This window comes from Theropithecus gelada, chromosome 4 (assembly GCF_003255815.1).
Source record: "Theropithecus gelada isolate Dixy chromosome 4, Tgel_1.0, whole genome shotgun sequence".
NCBI lineage: Eukaryota > Metazoa > Chordata > Mammalia > Primates > Cercopithecidae > Theropithecus > Theropithecus gelada.
The window spans coordinates 69174802-69199513 of NC_037671.1; the positions used below are offsets into that span (position 1 = coordinate 69174802).

The 24712-nt window shown below is 39.2% G+C and overlaps 1 protein-coding gene across 1 annotated transcript in view; it reads left to right on the plus strand.

The window, feature by feature from the left end:
* Positions 1-24712, plus strand: part of COL19A1 (collagen type XIX alpha 1 chain) — a 330775-nt gene that overhangs the window by 235735 nt on the left and 70328 nt on the right. The window contains exons 17-19 of the mRNA XM_025382187.1: positions 4410-4472; positions 13655-13696; positions 21188-21250. Coding sequence (XP_025237972.1) covers positions 4410-4472; positions 13655-13696; positions 21188-21250 — 168 coding nt within the window. The remainder of the gene's footprint in view (positions 1-4409; positions 4473-13654; positions 13697-21187; positions 21251-24712) is intronic.

The window sequence follows — 24712 nt, forward strand, 5'->3', positions numbered from 1 at the left end:
GAAATGACATCAGGATCTCTATCCACACCCGGTTTATAGGCCTCTCAGATAATTATGAATCAGTACAGTTGGGTTCTGAACAGTTGTTTCTCCCTGGAGTTCATTAGCATTTTTTAGCTGCTCTGTAATTGTATACTCACCACATTAATCCAGATGTCCTATATCTCCCAATCCCATACAAATAGAGTAAAGCAAATCTCCATAAAAGATAGACATTGTATAGCCATGACTTGTGTACAACCATGTTGCGGGTCACTATTATAAGCAAGATATTGGGACATTTTTCCTTTCCATAAACCTTTAACCACTTTTCCTAGTAGAGCTCCTAAGAGCATTAGCCAAGGCTGACATACCCTCTGCAGTTGGCCTCTCTTCACCACTGGGCCTGGGTCATATAAGTGTCTTTTGATGGGTCCTTGTAAATGCAAACCTTAGAGAAAGGATTCTGTCAACTGCCCTAGAGCATCTACAACACCATGTGATGCCGAGAGATCTGTCACTTACCACAAGTCTTTAACTTCTTTCTTGGAGTTAACAGTCTGCAAGATAGATAACTCTTGCTAAACTTGGAAACAACTCCTTGGATCTTCTCCAGCCATGTTTCCTACCAGAATAGAAGATAGAAAAATAGCACATTTCTTGGAATGTGGCTGGTAGGATAGCCACCAATTCTGAAACCCCAAGGTTGTTTTCCAATTGTAAACAGAGTTGCTTTTGCCATTTAAATGCATAGAGCTTATTTATGACCACTATCTTTGACAGCTTTAGAGCAACCAAGTGAGACACTGCCTCACTGTCTATAGTCAGAGTAGAGGGGGACTTCCAGAAGACTCTAATTGGTGCCTCTTTCCAGTGTCTGAAGGGTTCCTTTGGACTACTAGGAGAGTTTGTATAAAGTATTGCCTGCAGGGTAGACTGTTGGCTGTAAATTTCTGTTACATTAAACTTGGAATTCATGGTACCCAAACTATCCCAGTGACTAAAAAAGTGAGAAAGAAAGTGTCATCATAAATGCTCATGATGAGATTAAGTGGTAGAACCTAAAACTGCAAATCAAACCCATTTTGAGTACTACTTTGGAGATACGACATTTTGTGACAAAAACAGAACATATGAAAATGTAGAAGTAGTTGTTATGGGTTTATTAATCTTGTGGATATTTGAATGATAATGTTCAACCTTTTCTGTAGCCTCATTGCTCTTGGCATTGTTTTTAGTGAGTTGTGCCCTTGCCTTTGTTTTTAGAGGGAGCAGCTGTACTGAGCCACGCATGTTCTCCCACTCCACCCCTAGTGGTAAGCTCAGCAGCAGCCAGATCAGGATCCTGAATGAGAAGTATATACTTTGCTTATGAAATACAGCTATCCTCTGTTTGCAGATGACCAGTCTGTAAAGGATCATATCCCATTTCATCCAATTTTTTACAAATCATTATCGTTCTATTGTTTTTACTGTTCTCATTTACACTGCTACCTGTTTTATGCTATGCAAACCCTACCACACATTTGCTTTCCTGCTTCTTTTCCTTACTGCCTCCCAGAACCTTTTGGGAGACTTCACACTTCTTGTATCTCAGACCACCTGCTCTCCCACCCTCTACAAACAAATATAGGATACATTTGAATACAGTCACAGACTAGGAGAAATGTTTTGTAATATTCAGGGACAATCTCCCTAACATGGGTTAAGACACTGTATGAACACAGATGGGAGATACAAGGAGACGATAAAGGGGCCTCTCTCAACTACACGGTAGGGCTACAGTGAAAGGTAATGTGCTTACTTTCTCACCTCCTGCACCAAGCACAGTGCAGGAGTGTGGTACTTGGCAGGAGTGTTATGTACAAGTTTTGTTGATTTTTTTTCAATTTCAGTAAACAGAACATAGAAGAGTGATCACCCAGTGTTCTCTAGGGTACACACATCATCATGATAAGAAAATTACTGCCTGAGATCCGGCCACTGCACTCCAGCCTGGGTGACAGAGCGAGACTCCGTCTCAAAAAAAATAAAAATAAAAATAAATAAATAAATAAATAAATAAATAAAAGAAAATTACTGCAACAGTGATTTTTTGCCTAGTTTGCCTTTAAGTTAAGACAGTAGAGTAGACAAGAGCTGGCTTTGGGCCCAACGCTGATGTTAAGTATTAGCCCTACCACTTGCCAGCGGTGTGACCTTGGACCAGTTAAACATTTCCAACCCTCATTTTCTTTATCTTTGAATCAGAGAGAATGATGGGACATTCCTCATGTGTCCTAGTAAGGACTAAATTAGTTAACTCCTGCTGTAATGCCTGGCACATAATAAGCACTATATAAATGTTTGCTATTGGTCAGGCCCACTGGCTCACGCCTGTAATCCCAGCACTTTGGGAGGCCAAGGCAGGTGGATCACTTGAGGTCAGGAGTTCGAGACCAGCCTGGCCAACATGGTGAAACCCTACCTCTACTAAAAATGCAAAAATTAGCCAGGCATGGTAGCACATGCCTGTAGTCTCAGCTACTCGGGAGACTAAGGCACGAGAATCCCTTGAACCTGGGAGGCAGAGGTTGCAGTGAGCTGAGATCGTGTCACTGCACTCCAACCTGGGTGACAGAGTGAGACTCTGTCTCAAAAAAAAAAACAACAAAAAAGTTTGCTATTATTATTTCACTGATTCTGCTACTCTATTTGGGAGACTGTATTATTAATTGTTATGCTATATTTAAGAGCCGTAATAATTAAGACTCTCTCTTTTAACTAGATTGAATATGTATGAAGTTAAATTTACCTACTGCATCACTGTTCTTTGATCGAATCAGCCTTGTCATCAACACACATTCACCGAATGCCTACTATACATATACTCCTAAGCCACCTGTTAATGCTACTACATATCGTGTCTAAAATTCCTCCTTGCCTCATTATATATTTGCAGAAGGATCAATATGTATGGAACCTCATGTCTCCTGACTTTCAAGAATAAGATCTTAACTTGCATGTTCTCAGCTAGATACTTTGTGTAACAACCCCCACCCCCAACTCAATGATTGCTTTCTTCATTACTTCCTCTAACTGACCTAGAATTCTTTACACAATGCTGGCTGATGAAAAGTTTCATGAAAAATATATAATGCCATAAGATTTCTCTTCTTACAATAGCTCCGTTATTGTTTCAGCAAGGTAACAGCATCATTTGTCTTTCCAATCATAGGCAACACCATTATTCCTGAGGCCCATTATTTTCTCAAGAATTATACCAACCTGCTTCTAAGTATCCATCACCTCATTCTTGTGCCCTTTATGTTTAGTGGCACAATGCAAAGGTTTCATATTAGAACAGATCTTCAGTCACAAGCTGCTCATAAGAAACACCTGGTGTAAATGTTAACCAACATTAATCTTTTCTGTATACCTAAGGTGTTACCTGTATCAGTGAGCGCAGCTAATGATTGCTTCTTAAAATTTTTCTCCACTTTTCAAAGCTTTCATTCCCTTTGAAAAATAATAATCTTTGTATAATGGCGCTGTTTGACTTTGGCTAATCATCTTCCTTCTAGGTCTTATCTTCTAAGGTAACATGTTAAAAACTTGGTCTCCATAATATTTTCTCTCCTCCTAGCTTTTGAGGTCTGGATGAAATATGCAATCTCTTTTCTGAGATAGTTGAACCTATTTGACTTGAATTACTTAATCTAAAATAATGCTAACCTTTGTGGTTTTTATGGCTCTCACCCCAAAATGTAATCCCTGAAAAACCTGGAAAAGTCTTCTCTTCCTTTCTTCCTAGAAGCCTTAGAGACAGCCAAATGTCTTTGCTTCTTTCCTATCTACTCCAAGCCCAGCATAGTGCTTACTGAATTATTTCCAGGTCAACTGAAAACTATCAATATTTAAATTTCTTAAGTCTGAGATTTTATAGCAGACATCTTTTTTCTGGCCCAAAAGTCCATGTGCATCCCATTTTCATACAACTAATTTAAAAAAGTAAAGCAATAGAAAAACATTTTCCCCATATTTACTAAGTTAATAGCATGTGGGAACACAGAGTCCTATAGTACATTGATCAAAATCCTGTGAGAAGTGCCAAAAATAAACTGAAGAGCTATAACCTCTTCTCTGGGAGAGTCTTATGGGTATAATTGATTTTAATAAAGAATATGCTGATGGCTGACCTTCTGGTAAAATGTTACATGCTCCCACTTAGGACCTCTTTTTGGATTCATGCAGGATTTAACCTAGAAATATCTTAGGAGCCTGATGATAAGTTAATGCCCATGTATTTCTCTATTAATCAGAATATTTGACTAAATAGATACTTCCTTTTTCTTCACTATATGATTTCAAGAGTTCTTAGATATATTATTTAAATATGCATTGTTTTGGTAAATGTGTATATATTTGTCTTTGATTTGTTTATAATACAGGGACCTCCTGGAATACAAGGAATACACCAGACTCTTGGTGGATATTATAACAAGGATAACAAGGTATGGCTTCTTTTTTCCCATAATTTATAATACATAGAAATTTTATGTGATTGTATTTTTGAAAAAAAGTATTAATTCCTAACTTCTCAGACTTTTATACATGATCACATGCATTTAAACATCTTTCCATGCTGAAAGCTATGTTTTCAAAAACAAAAATAAAAAAGTATTTTGCTCAGTATCTTACAGATCTAGGATTTTATCCTAGTAAGTGTTTTAAAAATTTTGTTCAAAGTTTGTTAATGCAAAACATGGTGTTCTGCCATTGATAATATGATAGATCTAGCCTCTCTGAGGGCAGAAAGAAATTATTTGATACTTCGAAGCTCTGGGTAGCACAACAGGTGATAGACTTCTTATCAAAACCAATAGGTGCGGCACCAAAATCTCAAGCAAATATTTGCATACTACAGTTCAAGAATGAGAGTCCCCACCTTTCAGGGGGAACTATGTTTAATTTCCCCAAGGTTTTATTAAATCACATTTGGGATAGGTAGAATGCTGACGTGGAAGCTCCCAAATGGCAAAAGCAAGAGAGTTTTGTTCCAGATTCTACAAGGAGCACAACAGAGTGGCAGCCAAGAGAAGATCTACGTGAGATCATTGATTGAGTCATCATTCAATGACAAATATTTGCGGTCTGATCACTTTGTGTGAGGCATTCTGTCCACTAATTAGGATACCTTGTATACATAATGGTTCATCATTGATTTCTTGCACCACAGGAAGAATTGGAGACACTTCCCTTTATGTCTTTCTTTCCTATGTTCTTACTTTCCCTTCCTGTAATTTTTTCTGAGTTTTTACTCCTCTATGTTTAGAAATCCCAAAGAGACACTATATGCCAAAAAAATTTGTTAAATGGCTAGCTAACTAATTATAAAATCCAGTTTCTCTTTCATCAGAACAAGGTCAACATAAAGACTTAGATAATTTATGGTTGACAAATTTAAAATCAAATGTGAAAAGTTTTTTATACCTTATAAATTTGATAGTGATGCTATTTTAAATTCCTTCATTTATTTAGGTTTTCCAGGGAGTATTATATTAGGAGGAATGTTTGGGATATATTTCATGTTTCTTTATTAGACATTTCTTTAATAGAACTGTACTAGCTTTTTCAAAATATTAAGGCTTAGCACAAGTGGAAAAAAGAATGCTGAAGCATGTTTAAATTTAATCAATTTAATGACACCTATAATGACACCTGCTGTTATAAAATAGGATTTATCATAAATGCTTCAAAATAATGAGAATAAGTTGGCTCTGATGACACAGTGTCAGCTAGAAAAACTTAAAGAACACACTGTATTACTATCGCCCTTGGTATAAAATATACCGAGTTGCTACTCAGCTACTTAAATATTTGCTATCCCTTGCAAAACTTTTAAAGCTCTCATCTTTACAGGTCTCCCAATAGTACTTCTCTATACAGTTTGTCTTGCTGATGAGTCAGTTTTCCCTTAAATGAAGATATATAGAGCATTTATATTTTAGAGCCTAAAGTTGAGAATGTAAATTTTTAAACTTTAAGGTTATATTTCAAAAAAAACTGGGGGCTGACCAGAGCAACGGAGTGGAAAATCTTGCTAGTAACAAACCAGTACTTTGAACTTAGTTATTAACTCACCTGAAAGAACCCGTTACTCTTATTGCCATTACAGAATAGAGGCTCACAGGTGTTTAGTCCACATGTTCTTTAAATGTGACTTTAAAGCTGGAGTACAACTGGGTAAAGAGAAGAGAGTATAGCTGTTATCCCAAATGATGCATTGTAACCATTTAGCATTAGAGGCTTTAGATCCATCTGTGAATTAAGGGAAGATAGCTTACCAAACACTTTATTCTGTTTCCTTTCAGAGTAGTTAGAGCTCTTACACCAAGGCCCCACTGGGAAGGATGGAGGTAGCGGGACCCACCTTCCCAGCGCCCACACTGCCCCATGCTTCTGTATTGTAACCACCTCCTCCTCGCCCTCAGCTTCACAAAGGAAAAGCCAGATGTGCTGTGATTAGCACGATGCATGTCTTCCATTGGCATTGTCTCCACCACCTACCCCTGTCTGTTTTTGGACACTGAGGTTGTTTCATTTGGCAATTTGTAGCGTGTCAGATGGTCTGACTGTAGCAAATAAGCACAGAGAGCAGTGGGGCCTAAGTGAAACCTTCCTAAGGATTAAATAATGGACCATGTATTGAGACATAGCAAGTGACACTCCAAGGTTAAAATAATCTTCCCTTTTAAATTGGCATTGATTTATGTGATGTCTGCACTGGAGCCCTGGACCTCAGCTCTTCAACTCACAATGGCTTCAACAGTCACACAGCCCAAATTCTGCTCAAGCAACTACCCATGGGAGAATAAGTAACAGACTACTCATAAACTGCCCCTCCTCATTCCGAACTCAAAGAACCCATGGTTCATTTTCTGGTCCCAGGATGCTCACTTCCCCTCTGGCCCCCATATAGGAACTGATCTTTTCCTCTACTATTTTCCTCATGTCATCTGGAGGGAGAAGCTCAGGTATAAGAAACCCTCTCTCCTCACAGCACAAATCAAAAAAGGGATGAAGAAAAAAAAAGCAAATGAGGAAGAAAGAAAAAGCAAATGAGGAATAGAGAGACAGCCTAAGGAGTGAGGTCAGGAAGATGATATCAGTGTGTTTATGTGGATTTTTGCATGCCCACTTATGGATGCAAAGAATAAAAACTAGATTTCTCTCTCTACCACAAAAATAATATGCAAAACAGCTGCTCCCATTCTGTAAAATTGTTTGCAAAGAAGCAACAGTGCTGAGCATATTCTTCCCCTCAAGGAAAATCTGCTCATGATCCAGTAAACTGCACTTCATTGTTTCCAACTCTGGGGGTTTTAATAAAAATTTGGTAGGCTCTGTCAACTACCGAAGCCACAGACCCACAGTTCCTTACTACACTTTAGATGGAGGAAAAAAACACATTTTATCTGCGGAGGCCAAGTACTGGCGGATTTTACATTTGATGTTGTTTTTAAAGATCCATATTGAAAATGCAGAGTTGTGTTATCTTACATCACCACACTCGGTCTCAGCTGTTGGAGATTGATGCTGTGCCTCCCAGCAACCAATTCTTGTATTCATTTCTCCAAATTGTTGATCCAAAAATAAAACCAATTTGCTAGCAAAATAATCTATTTTTCTTTTCACATATTAAATCATAACTTCACTTTAATATCCACAGACTAGAAAGGACAGAAAGCCTTTATCCAAAATCCAATATTCAAGGCCTTTCCAAGCAGTGAGTTAAACCCAATGATGGCATATAAAGTGAAGACTCCCTTGGAGACACTGCAGGCAACCTTTCTGAGCCCAGAAGATTGAGAAATAAAGTTTAGGTTCTAACTTCATCGCTTTCCTTCCCTGTGCCCCAGGCTCCACTGGCTTTGAGGAACATTGTGGACAGACATATGGACTTTCAGATGTTGGTTTGATTACAGACAGCCTCCCAACTCACCTGAGTCTTCCCTTCCTTTCATGACCCTCCACACTTGTGGCTGGTGAAATGGTTTTTTGCAGTTAACTAAGAAGTTGGGCTTTGAGCCAGCCTTAGGCCTTATCTTCAAACGAACACAGCTTTCCTAGCCCACATATTATGTTCTAACTTGCTACAGCTGCCACAACAAAATATCACAAACTGAGTGACCTAAACAACAGAAATATATCATCTCACGGTTCTGGAGGCCAGAAGTCAAGACGAAGGTGTTGGCAGGGCCATGTTATCTCCGAAGGCACTAGGGAGGAATGGCTTCCAGGTCTCTCTCCTAGCCTCTGGTCGTTCCTTGGCCATCTTCACGTGGTGTTCTCCCTGCGTGCATGTCTCTATAAAGTTTCTCTTTTTATAAGGACACAGTCTTATTGGATTAGGAGCCCAACCTACTCCAGCATGTCCTCATCTTAACTACTTATTACTAATTATTAATTACATCTGCAATGACCCTATTGGCAAATAAGTTCACATTCTGAAGTCCTGGGTGTTATAGTTTATACATATATATCGGAGTGGGAGGTACATAATTTCAACCTATAAAAAACAACCTGGTTTTTCTGAACTTTATGTCCCCTCATGCCTAGGATATTACAACAAGTTCCCCAAAGGCTAACCCTGGGGATTTGTAATGACTCCATACCCTAGGAAGGAGTTCATATCCTTAGGTTCTTTTATTAGTTGAACAGTAGAAAATTGCTGATATTTTACTCTCTGGGGCCTATAAAAATGGTCATCTCATGTGGTTCAATCCATGATATATCCAGGTACATTCTCTTCTTTCCAGAGAAAATCCTCTTTAAGACTTTGAGTAGCTTGAGTGTTTTCACTTGCCAGACCATACGTTCCAAAGTTGCATTCACCATTCCCACACAGACCCGAGAACAAGTGCTGACATCCCAGAATTCTTGAGATGGGCATGCAGATTAGCATCCTCATGCCACAACCCTCACCACATCACCACAAGAATTTTTAAATAAACACATTCAAAACTGTATTTGGAAGGCTTACAAGAACCCTTAACATGGCACCAAGACACAAAATAACCTAATAAAATTAGAATAGCATCGGACGCAGAACCGCAGTTCCAGAAACACAAAGACTGTGCTTCTTATGATTGTCACTAAGCCAGGCAATTGTCTGGTGCAGCTAGCTTGGAGATAGCAGGGAGAAGCGGCTCACATGTCAATGAATAAACGCTACTGAAGCTCGAGTTTGAATCTGCCTTGAGTATTATTAACCCAAGAGTGGAGAACAGCACTAAAGGCCACCAAGAGTCCTTGATTAGATGGATTTCTTGGTCTTGCTGTTGAGTGAAGCAAACATGGTGCTCTGATCAGCAATAAATGGCCCTGTTGTTTTTCTGGGTGTGAAAGCCATCAGAAAATCAAGATTTTAGAACAATAAAGCCTATTGATGGGACACTAGGAGTTGGTGCTACAGAGGCATTCCTTCACCCCAGCCACAGCATCTCTGATGCCCTGTAGGTTATTGGGGGTGAGGTGGGCTACACTAGAACATGCTCTCCCCAGAGGCCGTTTAGATGCTTTCCTGCTCTGCAATCAAAGAGCATGGGGCCTTCCAAGCCAAAGACCATCTCCAGGCAAATCGTATCTCAGATGAAAGCATGTTCCAGTTTCCCAAAAAGGATCCTATCATAAGCATAGCCAGGGGGAGATGCTGATGTTTTGTGCTGACACCATGCTCAAATGACTAGTGTTTTTGAGACATCTCTAAGATTTATGTTTCTATGCAGGTTGCATCCAAGCAACCTGCCATTTTGTAACGGCTGGTTCTTTATAAACGTGTGTATATACCTTAGTGTTTCCATGCTTCATTTTCAAATACTGTTGGTTGTAATAATTTAGAACAAAATTTTGAGACTACAATTTTTATTTTCAATTTAGATATCACAGACCAAAGTTGATAGAAGAAAATGAGAGAATATCCATTACAAGACCAATAATAATATCAGTTATAAACTACTGACTTTTTATTGGAGCAGCAAAATAACATGGAAGGAATATTTAAAATACCAAACTGTAGCAATAGTGATCTGAATAGGTACCTCTGTATATTTTTGTTGTCTAAATATTTCTTGACCTTTTAGGTTTTCTATCAGCACATGTATTTTTAATCAGAAAAATAACTTTAATGGAAAAACCACATGATTAGAATTACTGGCTCATTTGCCCAACAGATATTTATTGAATGCCAGGGGAGGCTTTCATGAATGGCATTTCATAATAGTTGAGACCTGATTAATGACTAGTTTCTGGCCAGATAGAAAGGTGAGGACACAGAGTGGTGATCTGGAGGCTGAGATGGGAATGACGTTGGTCAGTTTAGGGAGCTGAGAGAAGACCATGACAGCTGAAGCTTCTGAGGAAGAAGAGTGGCCAACATGATGCTGGAGAGGGAAATGAGTTCAAGTTATGCAGAGATTTGCTGGAGATGTTAAAGTTTTGAGAAATGGATGTCAGAATGTCTTTTGAAGGTATTTCTCTAATCTTATGTAGAGAATATGCATGTCAGGAAAGCAAGAGTGGATTGTAAAAGGCCAGTTAGAGACTCACTGCAACAATCCTGGCAAGACATGATGGTGGGCTGCCTGGGTGTAGGCAGGTTGACTCTTTCTCTCAAAAGAAGAGAAGACATTTGGGGAGACAGAGTCAACCAAACTGGATGACTGATCATATTCGAGGAATAAGGATGAGGGTGATTATATTAGTCCGTTTTCATGCTGCTGATAAAGACATACCCTAGACTGGGCAATTTACAAAAGAAAAAGGTTTCATGGACTCACAGTTCCATGTGGCTGGGGAGGCCTCATAATCATGGTGGAAGCTGAAAGGCACGTCTAACATGGCGGCAGACATCAGAAGAGAGAGTTTGTGCAGGGAAACTCCCCTTTATAAAACCATCAGATCTCATGAGACTTATTCACTGTCATGAGAATAGCACAGGAAAGACCCTCCCCCATGATTCAATTACCTCCCACTAGGTCCCTCCCACAACACATGGGAATTGTGGGAGCTACAGTTCTAGATGAGATTTGGGTGGGGACACAGCCAAACCAAGTGGTATTGAGAATGACACTCGGACAGAGAGGAAGAATTCAGGTTTTCTTTCTTTCCGTAATTGTTTTCAATTGTAAAATGGAATTCCTGCTCAATTTAACAAGAACAACTGCAGAGACACATTAGAAAAAACTGATTCCTCTTCTCCCACTTCTGTACTAAACAATGTTAGCAGTGTGATGTAACTCTATTTTTTTCTCTCATATATATGTGTATCTGTTGCATTTTTTGTTTCAGTTTTAAACTTGTTAAATGTGAATTGCTTCTAGAATTTACAAGTACATACATCAAGTAGAAAATTAGATATATGAGTCTAAAATTCACAAGGGAAGTATATGCAGGGTGTATAAATTAGGTATATGGGTCTAAAACTCAGAAGAGAAGTATATACTGGGTTTATAAATTTGGCTGTGTAAATATTACCTAAGCCATGTAGGTAAATAAGAGTGCTGGGGAGAAAGTGTTGAGTCACAAGGAAGAAAGTCCTGAGGAGATCCAACCTTTAACAGATGAGGGAAGAAGAAGTCACAGAGACAGGAAGAAACCAGGAAAGTAAGCTATCATACAAGCCAAGAGAGTGACAAGTGTAGCAAGGTCAATTAAAGAAGAGTCCATTAGAGTAAGCAGCAAAGATATTATTAATAACATTAGAGGGCCACATCAGTGGACTGACTGGGGCCAGTGTCAAATACATATGTGTTTAGGAGTAAACAGGAGATGAATAAGTGGTGTCAAATAAAAAATTGCACCTGACAAAGTTAAACAGGCAAGGAAGACATTATTCAAGGCTACTGCAATAGGAGAGAGAGGGCAGACTTAGTCTGAGCTCAATTCCATTGAAACAAAGTTCAGGAGAGTTTTTAAGTGTTGATGTAAGAGAGAGAACACACTTCCTTGTGTCTGCTAATTGGCTGTACCCAAAGGAAGGGTAAACTTTCTCATATCTTTGTGACAGGAAGAAGGTTTACAACTTGGCACAAGGCTGAAGTTAGGCTCCTACCCTCTCACAGAGCCTGGAAGATAGTGGCACTATCTTCTCCACGATTACATTTTAAAGGGATGGTTCCCAGGTCCTTGAGAAAGACGTTCCCAGATTGTAAAACTTTAGGAAGATTTACATTTCGAAGGGATAGTGAAAGAACTTACAAATACAGATTTCTAAAGCAATTGGTCTAGAAAAAGAGAGGTCGGGGTCTGGAATTAGGAACAAGCCTGTCCAAAGTTGATTCCCGCTGAGGGAAACATTAAAGGCTGTCTTGGTCAGTGGACACAGAAAGCACTAACTACCCTTTTGAGAAAATGTCCAGAAATGGGAGGAAAGAGAGTAACTTAAGGGAAATGTGTGCTGGGAACTGTATGCTTTTTGTGTGTTAAGTTTAAAGAAGGTAGAGTAGGTAGGTAGTCAGAGAGAGAAAGAGAAGTGTTAAAGAAATTGGCCAATTTTAGCTACATTTTATTTAACTTTACCAAATTGGCCAATTTCACCTGATAGCAATAGGTAACATTAATAAAGAAAATCTCCTAAGAAGGCAAAGGGCATGGGAATCAGAGAATTTATAGAGGAAACAGCCACTGATAAGAGATGAGACAGCTCATTAACTACCCGGGTGTGCATGTACATGGATTGGTACATTCATTGACAGGAATTAGAAGTGGTATCTGAGGCCTGGCACAGTGGCTCATGCCTGCAATCCTAGCTCTTAGGGAGGCAGAGGCCAGGAGGATAGCTTGCGCCCAGGAGTTCAAGACCTACCTGGGCAGTATAGCGAGACACCATTCTCCACAAAAAGGAAAAAAAAAAAAAGTGATGTCCGAGAACTTGTATTTTTTTCAGTGTAGTTACAGGCAAGTCACCTGCCCGGGACTGTAGAGTGTAATGTAGTGGTCTGAGAACAATAAAGCATACTTGAGAGTAGGGAGAGCAGATCAGAGATGCTCAGATACATGGAGAGGCCAGCTGAAGTGGCCAGTTGTGGTTTTGGAGTAGTGAGTATTTATCCCCAGAGGTGTGATGTTTCTCCGGAGGCAATCTCCTTAAGAAGTCACAAAGAAGATGCATGGGGTTTCCAAAGCTGGAATTATTTAGAAAAATATTTATTTATTTATTTATTTTTTGAGACTGAGTCTGGCTCTGTCGCCCAGGCTGGAGTGCGGTGGCCGGATCTCAGCTCACTGCAAGCTCCGCCTCCCGGGTTCACGCCATTCTCCTGCCTCAGCCTCCCGAGTAGCTGGGACCACAGGCGCCCGCCACTTCGCCCGGCTAGTTTTTTTGTATTTTTTAGTAGAGACGGGGTTTCACCTTGTTAGCCAGGATGGTCTCGATCTCCTGACCTCGTGATCCGCCCGTCTCGGCCTCCCAAAGTGCTGGGATTACAGGCTTGAGCCACCGCGCTCGGCTAGAAAAATATTTAACAGGAATATTTAACAACGGGTGAGAGAGACAAAGATGTCTGCACAAATGACTTAGTATCCGTAAAAAGCTGTTACAGTACTATTATCTGACTACTTATACTGTTACCCATTGAATGCATTAAAAATTAGTGGATTTTTCTTTGAATTTTAAATTGTTTTTACTCCCTAGGGAAATGATGAACATGAAGCTGGAGGCCTGAAAGGAGACAAGGTAATCAGAATTTTTTTTTTTTTTTTTTTTTTTCCAGATGGAGTCTTGCTTTGTTGCCAAGGCTGGAGTGCAGTAGCTCAATCTCAGCTCACTATAACCTCCACCTCCTAGGTTCAAGTGATTCTCCTTCCTCAGCCTCCCAAGTGGCTGGCATTACAGGCATGTGCCACCACTCCCGGCTAATTTTTGTATTTTTAGTAGAGACAGAGTTTCACCATGTTGGCCAGGCTGGTCTTGAACTCCTGACCTCAGGTGATCCACCCGCCTCAGCCTCCCAAAGTTATGGGATTATAGGCTTGAGCCACTGCACCCGGCGGTAATCAGATTTTCAAAGTGAATAGAAGGGTCCAGTATTTTCTACGGATTTACACATTCCCATGTAGGGGCAGCCCCCCGGCAGCAGTTGGGTTGCATCTCTGGGAGGGTGTCCAGCCTGCAGTGGGCAGGGGCCTCTGCCTGCCTCCTCACCAGGCAGTAGGATTGGAATCTGCTTCAGGGTCCAGCAAGGACTTCTGAGTAGCAGTTGGCTGCAAGAAAGAGAACATATCAAGGGGAAATTACTGTAATAAGATAAATGAAATCAGGACACAAGACTTGTTTTGTAATTAAATGTGAATCCGTGTAGGTGGCAAAAACAATCTGAAGACCCCTTTAGCAAAATGCCTCAGGCCCAGGCTCACTGTTTTGTGTCTTCCTAAGTACCAAAACGTAAGCTGCCCTGGCAGCCATTTTGGTGGGGTTTTATACTGTCCAGTAGTGGTTTAGCCAAGTAATTATTTCAAAATAGTTTTAAAATTAAGACACTGATAAGTTTCCATTGCATTCTCCTTGTCATTCGCAGGTTTCATTATCTTAACTGTAAAGATGACAGACTCACTTCCCCATTCAATAAGATGTTTCACTCCTGTTTGATTCTGAAATTGTAATGACCTTGGATTCCATGCAAATGTGCCATTGTCAGAAAAAAAATGTACATTAAATCTACAGGCAGAGATGAGTAGGTTTGAAAATACTCTGAGGGAATATGACCTGTGAGTGCTAGCTATCTCCATTCATTCACCTGTAAAAATTATCTAGATTGAGGGCAGGGGATTTTGACATGAATCCAAGAAAATATGACTTCTGTGTCTTATAAATCAGTGCAACCAATCCATGCAAAAAGTCGTACACTCATCACCAGAAGTTACTACTAAAAGAGTCTTGCCAGAAACTAGGAGCTTCTCACAGATTGATGATTGAAAATGAAGTTTTCTGCTAAATAAATAAATCATAAATAAAACCTTGACATTCTGAAAAAAGACATCAAAAAATTGATTACAGAGCAATGATAAGTCATTTGTGTGAGTTAGATTTTATTGCTAGTACATTAGCATTATTTCCTGTAACCTAATAGCTAACAGAAACCATACGCCACCATAACAAACGCATTACATTTTAAGCAATGACTTCTGGACATATGCAGGCTAAGGGGAAAAAAAAAAAGGAAAGAAAGCCACAAAGCTTGTCACATAGGACAGCTGAGCAAAGAAGAGAGTTGTGACTTTTAAAGTATTTAAATGATGATTCATTTCTTGAAACAAAACAGCTGGCTTCTGTTTTGCCGTGTTCATTAGGAAACATATGTTACTTAGACATTCTTAAGACCTCACTGATGAGAAATTTGATTCTGTAAAACAGGTGTATTTCAAACTCTAAGGACCTTTTCTGTTGCTCAAAATCTTTTCTAATTGCTTCAGAATCTTAAGTAGAATTAGGAAAAGCCAGTGGCATAACTCTTCCCTCCTCTCACTCAAATAAATAACATAGACGAGTCTACAGGGAACTTGATGCCGTACGTGATATAAAGAGACACATTAAAAAAACTTTTAAAAAGCGTGATTAACAGGAAATTGCCAATAAATAATGCATAAAATAAACAAAAATTACAGGTGGTAGCTCGCACCTGTAATCCCAGCACTTTGGGAGGCCAAGGCGGGAAGAACGTTTGAGCCCAAAATTTAGACCAGCCTGGGCAATATAGTGATACCCCATCCCTACAAAAGTTAAAAATATTAGCTGGGCATGCTGGCAAATACCTGTGGTCCCAGCTTCCCAGGGAGGCTGAGGCAAGAGGATCACTTGGAGCCAGGAGATAGAGGCTGCAGTGAGCCATATCGCACCACTGCACTCCAGCCTGAGCAACAGAGCAAGACCTTGTCTCAAAACAACCAACCAAACACAAACATAAGCATAGCAGTTGCTGGAAGGGTGAAATCAACTCTACCTATGCAAGTCTACTTACTATCTCTTCTGAATCAATACATTAGTTTTAAAAATTGTAATGTAATTTAATGTGATGTAAGTCACCACAGTGATAATTTAAAGCTCCATCAAGCTGTTCTCACAGATCTCTGCTTGCACCTGTGGTGAACCCCGGTGCTTCTGAATTCTGGCTGCACATTGGAATCACATGGAAAGCTTTGACAAAATACCCACACTCGGGCTCCATCCACAGAGACTCCGATTTGGAGTAGGGGTTGTAGCTCTATTTAAAAGTGTTTCAGATGACTCTAACATACAACCAGGGCTAAGAACCACTGAGTAATAGGAAGAGCATGAGCTTTGAGACAAAAAGTTGATTGTGGCATTAACAGCTGGGTCACCTTGGGAAGGTCACTTCATTTCTCTAAGTATCCATTTCCTCATTCACACCATGGGCATAACTGTATCTACACAAAGATTTGATAGAAGGATTAAAATTAAATAATAGGAAGTTACTCAAAAGCACAATAACTAAAACATATATAAAGCCCTCACTAAAGATGTGTTCTTTTCTATTCACCCACCTCAATCTTTCCTTCCTCTCATGAGGTCTCATTTAGCACTTTTGAGGATTAATTGTTATTCTCATTCTTAGCACCTGGTCTTGCTCATCTTTGTATCTCCCACCATAATTTTGACAAAGAAGGGACTCAATTTGTGCTATAGAATAAAATATTTAACCAGAAGAATAATTAAACACATAAGTGATTCATCATTCCTTTATAATATGCTATTTCTCAATGCACTGACCAGCAAAATAGAATTCCTAAAAGAGTCAACCCTTTGGAACCCGACGCTACAATGAAGCACCAGAACAAGCACAAACAGCACTGGAATATACACACCAATCATCCCTGGTTTAGCAGCCACAATCTGTATCAAGAACGCTACGATACAGGGAAAACCACGATTTGCAGTAAATGACCATGGAGACTGTCCACATGACCAGTCTACCAGTGTGGAAATGATGGATGATCCCTGCTCTGTGGCTTGACTGGGACTGACAGGATGTGGAGAAGGGATAATGTATTTGCAAGTTACTTGAGGAGAACTACTGCTTTATAGAGACAGTAGAACAAAATATCAGGATATCTAAGCATTCCTGAGAAAATAGCAGGTGTCTTGTAGGGGAAGACTGTTGGGGAAAAGGTGGAGTCGCTACAGCCCCAAGCTTTTCGAATAGCATCAAAAGTGTCAAACTGAAGGAGAGTCTTTCCTGATGCAAAGTAAATTCATCACTTGTGTTTCAACTCATCTCTACAGTGATAAATCATTGAACGTTCAATTTAAATAAAAAATACAAACCCATATGTGTCTAAGGTTCAGGTGGAAAATGCTTTTTTTGTAGAATTTTATAAGGAAAGAGGCCTCTAAGATTTCCTTCCAGCCCAATGTCATCCAATGACTATGTGGAAAGACGAGCCACAACCCCTTTTTTGTCCTTCCTCTATATTTCCCAGGAGACCTATGTACATTGGTTCACCTGTATAGCAGCTATGAATATAACTACTCTTATTTCACCATGTACATTCTCCTCCCCTTCCCTTTTGATATTGGCAGATTTGATTTTTACAAGCAATTTCTAGACCCCTTCTTAGCTTTCTACTTTTATTTTATTAGGCAAGTGTAACTAGTAGGCGTATTTTTCCTTCACACCTATGCAATGGAGATTGTAGCACCTACCAGATGGGTAAAATGAACTTCACTCTACACCCTAATGCCTATACAAGGCTAATTGTTTATTTTCTCTATAAAACCAACAACAATTGGTCCCTAAATGTATCCACCAACTTCTCCCTCTCCTTACCTTGAATATGATTTACTATGTCTAAGAAAAAAATGGCTTATCCTATAATGTGGTAAGAATAAGAGTGATGATACACAGGATGTTTAGATACTATCATAGAAAAAAACAATACTTACGTAGCTTCCTCTGAATTAGGAAAAAGCCTGTATCCAGCACACTAAACTTTAAATTTTATGGATACTACTTCAAAAGGCTTATTGAATATTTAAATTAAGAATGTGAGTGAATTTAGAGAAAAAAATAAGCTATGTATATATAGGTGGTATGTGGACATAGCGAATATTATGCAGTTGGGATGTGGATGACTGAACTTTGGGAAACACTGCTCTAGAATATTTGTACTGACAGGTCTGCAAATTGGCTTCTTATCCATTTGGTTCCTTGGCTCTCCAACAGGGCCTTACTATTACTAACTGAAAGCTTAATGGTATAAAAAATTAGTACTGAGGTGAGTCATAAAAACAAACACTTCTTTCCTAGTATCAACTCTCACAGCACAAAATACCTCTATGACCAAATATGTGAATTTTTCACACACAGCAAGCAAGCAATCAGTTCTGCAATACACACCAGCTGGTTGTCTTCTAATTCCATTCAATTCTGATGCGATTTACCTGGTGGTAGCAACAGATCCCACAGATTGAGGGCTCGATCCCACAAGACTGCCTTCTACTTCATATGCCAATCGAAAGTCCCATGTTGTTTTTTCTGTGCTTTTGACCAAATGGCTATAAATCGGGGTCCTCATGACCCCATCCTTGGCTTTGACTAATCTGCTGGAACGGCTCACAGAACTCAGGGAGATATTTACTTATGCTTACCAATTTATTATAAAGGATGTCACGAAGGTTACAGATGAAGAACTGCATAAGGCAAGGTATGTGGGAAGGGGTGCCAAGCTTCCAAGCTTTCATGCCCTCCCTGGTCATGCCACCCTCCGGGAACCTCTACAACTTCAGCTCTACAGAAGCTCTCTGAACCCAGTCCTTGTGGTTTTTATGGAAGCTTCATTATGTAGGTGTGATTGATTAAATCATTTGTCATTGGTGACCAAGTTAACCTTCAGTCTCTCGCCCCTCCTCAGAGGTTGGAGGTGAGGCTGAAAAGACTCTAATCAAGCCTTGGTCCTTCTGGTGACCAGCCCAATCCCGAAGCCACCTAGGGGCTGCCAGCTACCAGTCAACTCATTAACATACGAAAAGACACTTATTGCTTTGGGGATTCCAAGGATTTTATGAGTTGTATGCCAGGAAACTGGGACGAAGACCAAATATGTATTTTACAATATTGTTATCAAGCAGATGGGCTCACTGCCCAGTGTGCACCGAAGCCAATAACTATGGCACCAGCTTTTCAGAAAACAAAGATTTTATTGCAAAACCAGCCAGCAAAGAGACAGGAGTCAGGCTCAAAGTTGCCTCCTGGATTTGGGGATTGGGGCAAATTTTAAGGGATCAGAGGGCAAGAGACAGGATCTAGGGATGTTAGTTTGGCAGGGTCTGATTGGACAGCTTCAAATTTGACCATTTATGGTAAGGTATGTTGAGGCAGATTTTTACCCTGGATATTCCAGGCCAGTGGACCCCCTTGCTTCTGAAAGAGTTCAGGTTCTGGTCATGTCCCGGTCTTCTTGATTCCACCCAAGGGGAGGAATTGTTGGTTCCAGCTGTTGTTACAAGTCAAAGCTTTTTCTGTTATGCGTGCCTAGGCTGCATGACTTGGAGTTTTGGGCTCCGTTATACCTTAAAGGTAACTCGGCATTTTGTTATCAGCAGAGTAGGCCCTGTTTGGGCTGGTTCTACAGTTACAGTATTGCATGAGGTTTTAAAATTTTAATAAAATTAAGATTAATTTAACAAAACATATCCCATAAATCTAGAAGACTAATTAATACAAACATGATCTTGTCTATCCATTACAGAAAATCACAAGATATGGATTAGCATATACATATAAAAATAAGCCAAAGATTTTAGGGCTGTAGTAAATTTGTACTTGAAGCACTTTTGGGTAGACTGAGGCTTCAAAATGAACAGTTAGGCACATCCACACAGGGGTCAGGATTAGAGATGTTCACTGCAGCCTTATTTATAATAGAGACAAGCTGATTACAACTCAAGCGTCCATCGGTGGGGCTGAGATAAACCCTGGTTTGTTAACATGTTAGAATGCTACTCAGCTGTTACAGTGAATGAATGAGATCATATGTATCAATAGAGATGGATATTAAAAACAATGTTGAGTGGAAAAAACAAGTCGTAGTATGTTCTATATGAGATAAAGCTATTTATGGAATTTGTTTCAAATATCCAAAATAATGTTTATGATTCCACATATGCAGTAAAAGTACAATAATATAAACTGAAAATATAAATACTAAATTCTTGAGAGTGGCTCTCTCTGGGTGGAAATAGGAAATACAGGGGATTTCTTCTTTGTAAATTTTTTAATTTCTTTCATTTCGGGTACCTGGTACATGAAGGCTTAGTGTATTCTACTTTATGCTTTCTGTATTTATTCTTTTGAAGTAAAAAAATAGGCCAGGTAGGCAAAAATGGTATAGGCTCAGAAATGTAATGGTGAACATCATTTTGCAAAAATGCTCTTGAGGTTGGGGAAAAAAAAGTAGCCTTACATATCTTCTAGGGACTATGTTTAATTTAAAAATTGTGTAGGTATTCAGAGATCTTGGTAAACACTAAAAGGATGCACAATGCTGAGACTCCTCTGAAGCCTCATTAGTGATATAACTCCTTTCTTTAAATATTTCTTCTCAAATTACATTTTCCAAAAACACTCTGTATATGTCACATACAAATCTCTCTTCAGCGTTTTTGACCGGAACCTCCTAGACATTTCTAAGCTACTGCTGTCACCACATCTACAAGAATGCCTTATTTGCCCACAGCCAATCATCTAAGTAGCATTATAAACCCTGGAAACAGCTGAGAGACTCATTTTGCTTCATATGACTACTGACTCTGCTCACCTAAACAAAAAAGTGCCTGAAATAAAATGAGTCTAGATTATTGTGCCAGTTAAACAGTCTGATGTCTTTGAGATCACACACAAAAAATTGGTTTTGGCACACCAGAACAAAATTATAATTATTCTCCTCTAGATATTCTTTCCTGGAAAAATAATTAACTTTGTTTCAAATTACATTTAAGTATCATAATGAAATGTATGGATTTCTAAAAGACATAAAGCCATTGTGAAGTACTGACAAACACATTATCATAAAAATAGTCTAAGTAGATTCAGAACTTTGCATTGTCTGTTGGATGCTATATAGTTAGCAGAGCAAGCAATCATTCTGTTCTGAGTCACAATAGTGCTTCTCTAACCATCTGCAAAATCTCTCTTCTGCTTTGTCTTGAAAGGGTGAAAATGGACTACCAGGATTTCCAGGGTCTGTTGGCCCTAAAGGACAAAAAGGAGAACCTGTAAGTATTTTAGCTTTGAGAACAGAGGAAGAATATCTAAAAAACTGGATTAAAAATATTTTTCCAAATCAGCCCCAATTCCACGTACCTTGGTTGATCCTGTCATGGGAAACAACCGATCAGATTTTCAAGCGAGTATTAGCTATGCTATGCTATGCTATGCACTAAGTCTTTCACGTGTATTTACTCACTTAATCCACAAAAAGGTTCCATAAGGTTGTCTATTATCACCTGCATACTTCAAATGATGAAAGTAAGGCATAAAGACGTTAAGTAACTTTGCCCAAAGTCACTCAGTACTAAGCATTGGAGCTGTGAATCACACCTAGGGGAGCTGATTCTAGAATCTAAAGTTTAAAATCACAATGCTCATCTGGTATAACTACACACTGCAGCTAAAATAATAAAATCAATGTATCAAAAGGCTAGTACAAATTGATCCGAAAGAAATTGGAAACACATCTTTCTGCTTAAATAACTGTTCTCAGTGTACCTTCTGAAGTTATTTTTCTTTCTTGATTTTTGTAAGATCAAAGTGGCTTCCCAACCACTTTTGAGTATTAGTGTGGCCGGTTTCTTTCAAAATGTAGTTCTTTTTGTGGGAAAAAGAGAAAAACCCTACAGTATCATTTATATTCAAATAGGACCACCTAAAGTGATAAGAGAAATCGTAGGTACAAAAAATGACTTGTTTTAATGCTCCTTTTAAAAAAGCAGTTTTCAAGAATCAGGCTTATCAAATGTTTCATCTTTGTTTAAAAAAAAGTAATACATCTTATTAAACCACTCTACCTCTTTCTTTATAAGAGTGAATAAAGGATATTGGTTTATCAGGGGACAAAACATGAAGAGGTCACTAAATTGCCTGCATGACAAACAGGAACATTATTTAAAGCATTCAGTGTTACAAAGTCAAATTTTCCCTGTGCTTCAACTTTAAAAAATTAACAATGACAGTAATTTTTGCAGCTTTAGAATCAGTCTGTGGCCTTGTAGCAGGACAAGCGGCAGACAAAACTCCTCAGACACTTAGTTAAAGAAGGAAGGGGTTTATTCAGCCAGGGGCATCAGCAAGACTTCTGTCTCAAGAGCCGAGCTCCCCAAGTGACCAATTCCTGTCCCTTTTAAGGGCTCACAACTCTAAGGGGGTGCATGTGAGAGGGTCGTGATTGATTGAGCAAGCAGGGGGTACGTGACTGGGGGCTGCATGCACTGGTAATTAGATCGGAAAAAAACAGGATAGAGATATTCACAGTGCATTCCTATACAATATCTGTAATCTATAGATAACATAACCGATTAGGTCAGGGATCGATCTTTAACTACCAGGCCCAGGGTGTGGCGCCGGGCTGTCTGCCTGTGGATTTCATTTCTGCCTTTTAGTTTTTACTTCTGCTTTCTTTGGAGGCAGAAATTGGGCATAAGACAATATGAGGGGTGGTCTCCTCCCTTAGCCTATGTACCCCAGTTCTTCTACTTTCGGAAGTCGTACTTGCCCTTAGTATTCAGTTCAAGCCTTCTTACACAACTACAGGATTTGGCAGTCTTTAATGGGGTTCTCCAACTGAGTATTTCCAATAATGTCTGGAAAATCTCATGTCTCAGAAGTCCAGGCTGGTGCATGCCCCTGGTACCTGCCAACTCTCTAGGTGCTCCACACTTGGAAGTTCCTCTTACCATCTCTTAACTGCTTCTCTAGGTCTCCACTGTCTTCCCTCCAAACCTGAACATTGACACCCACCCTCTCTTAATTTCCACATGACACATGGAGGACCTTGCTATAAGTTTTACAAAAATTTTACTGGAAAATCAAGGATTTTTAGAGCAGAAAGGAGAAACTTTCAGTGAGTTAGAACACTGCTTCTCAAATGTGAACGTGCACTTGAATCCCACTGATTCTAGGTCAGTAGGTTTGGAGCAGGACCAGAGAGTCTGTGTTTCTCATAAGCGCTCAGTAATGCTGGTGCTATTGTTCCATGGACCACACTTCAAACAGCAAGGGTTGGAGGAGTTCATAGTTTCTAGGAGTGATAGGCCTTTTCCTCCTGCAGGGATTTCCTCTGGCTTTCTCTCCTACCACTAACGTTCAAGGGCAGTCCATGTACCTCATGGGGACTGCCTTTAGCCCTGTTTTCCTTAACTAGAGCTTCTTTTCCTCCTAACTCTTCTCCATACCAGGTCCCTATTCATCCCCCAATTATCCCGCCACCCCATACGTCTTTGCCGCCTTCCGCTACCCCTACATTAAAACAACACAAATTTTACATTATTATGGAGAGCAGTTTAGCTCTTTATGGTCTCTACCTTTCTATTCCAGAACGAGATGTAGACTTTACTTTGCATAGTAATCAGAAGGCCCAAACAGAAGAGTAGTATTCATTCAAAGGTAAATTCTGAACCACTGATCCCAAATGGTAACTAAAATGGCAAATTTTCCCCCACCATAGGACATTCAGAATATGGTTTGATGTGTAACACATCAGAGCTAAAATATAGTTGAGATCACCTAGTTGAACCCCATGATTTTATAGATAAGGAAAGGGGGCCTCTAAAAGATTAAGTGACTTGCCTCAAATAGTAGCCATTGGATCTAGGACTAAATATCAAGTATCTAGACAACTAGGCTCCCTGGTTTTTCTTTTTTCTTTTTATTTTATAACCAGTTACTTTAGTCAATGTGGCCACTAAACTTGACAGTGGCTGTAAATAAGCAATGACATGAGCAGTGTCATGTAAGCAAAAACAAGCAGGGAAATAAGAATATAAATAAGGCCTTGATCTAATATATAGAAATTAACCACTATTAAGATATTTCATCATGTTGGGTTGATATGGATATATAGTTGTTCCTTGGTATCTGTGTGAGATTGGTTCCAGGGCTCTCAGAGGATACCAACATCTGAGGATGCTCAAGTCCCTAATATAAAATGGCCTATTATTTGCATATTACCTATGTATTTTCCTGTATACTTCAAATCACGTCCAGATTACTTATAATACATAATACAATGTAAGTGCTACGTAAATAGTTGTTATACTATATTATTTTTAAAGTTTGTATATGTTTTATTGCTATTTTATTTTTTATTGTTTTTCTTTTTCAAATATTTTTTATCCACAATTGCTTGAATCCATGGACACAGAACTTACAGATATGGTTAACCTCTTCAAGTCATTTTCATTAAAGTAGAAATGAAAACTAGAAAACTTTTTTAAATAATGATTTTATGTATTTAAGCACACAACCATCTGGAAGAATTCAAATGAATGTCTTTCCATTCAACATTTTTATCAATTTCTTGCTGTCACTCCCATTTCACATCCAATTGGATGTGTGTGTGTGATTGTTTTCTATGTGAACTAGGCAGTAGGAAGCTTTGGCCTTGGGCAGCATTCCGATTTGCCAGGCACTTGGGATTTTATAAATGATATTAGAATGATTAACTCATTGTTCATTTGGGA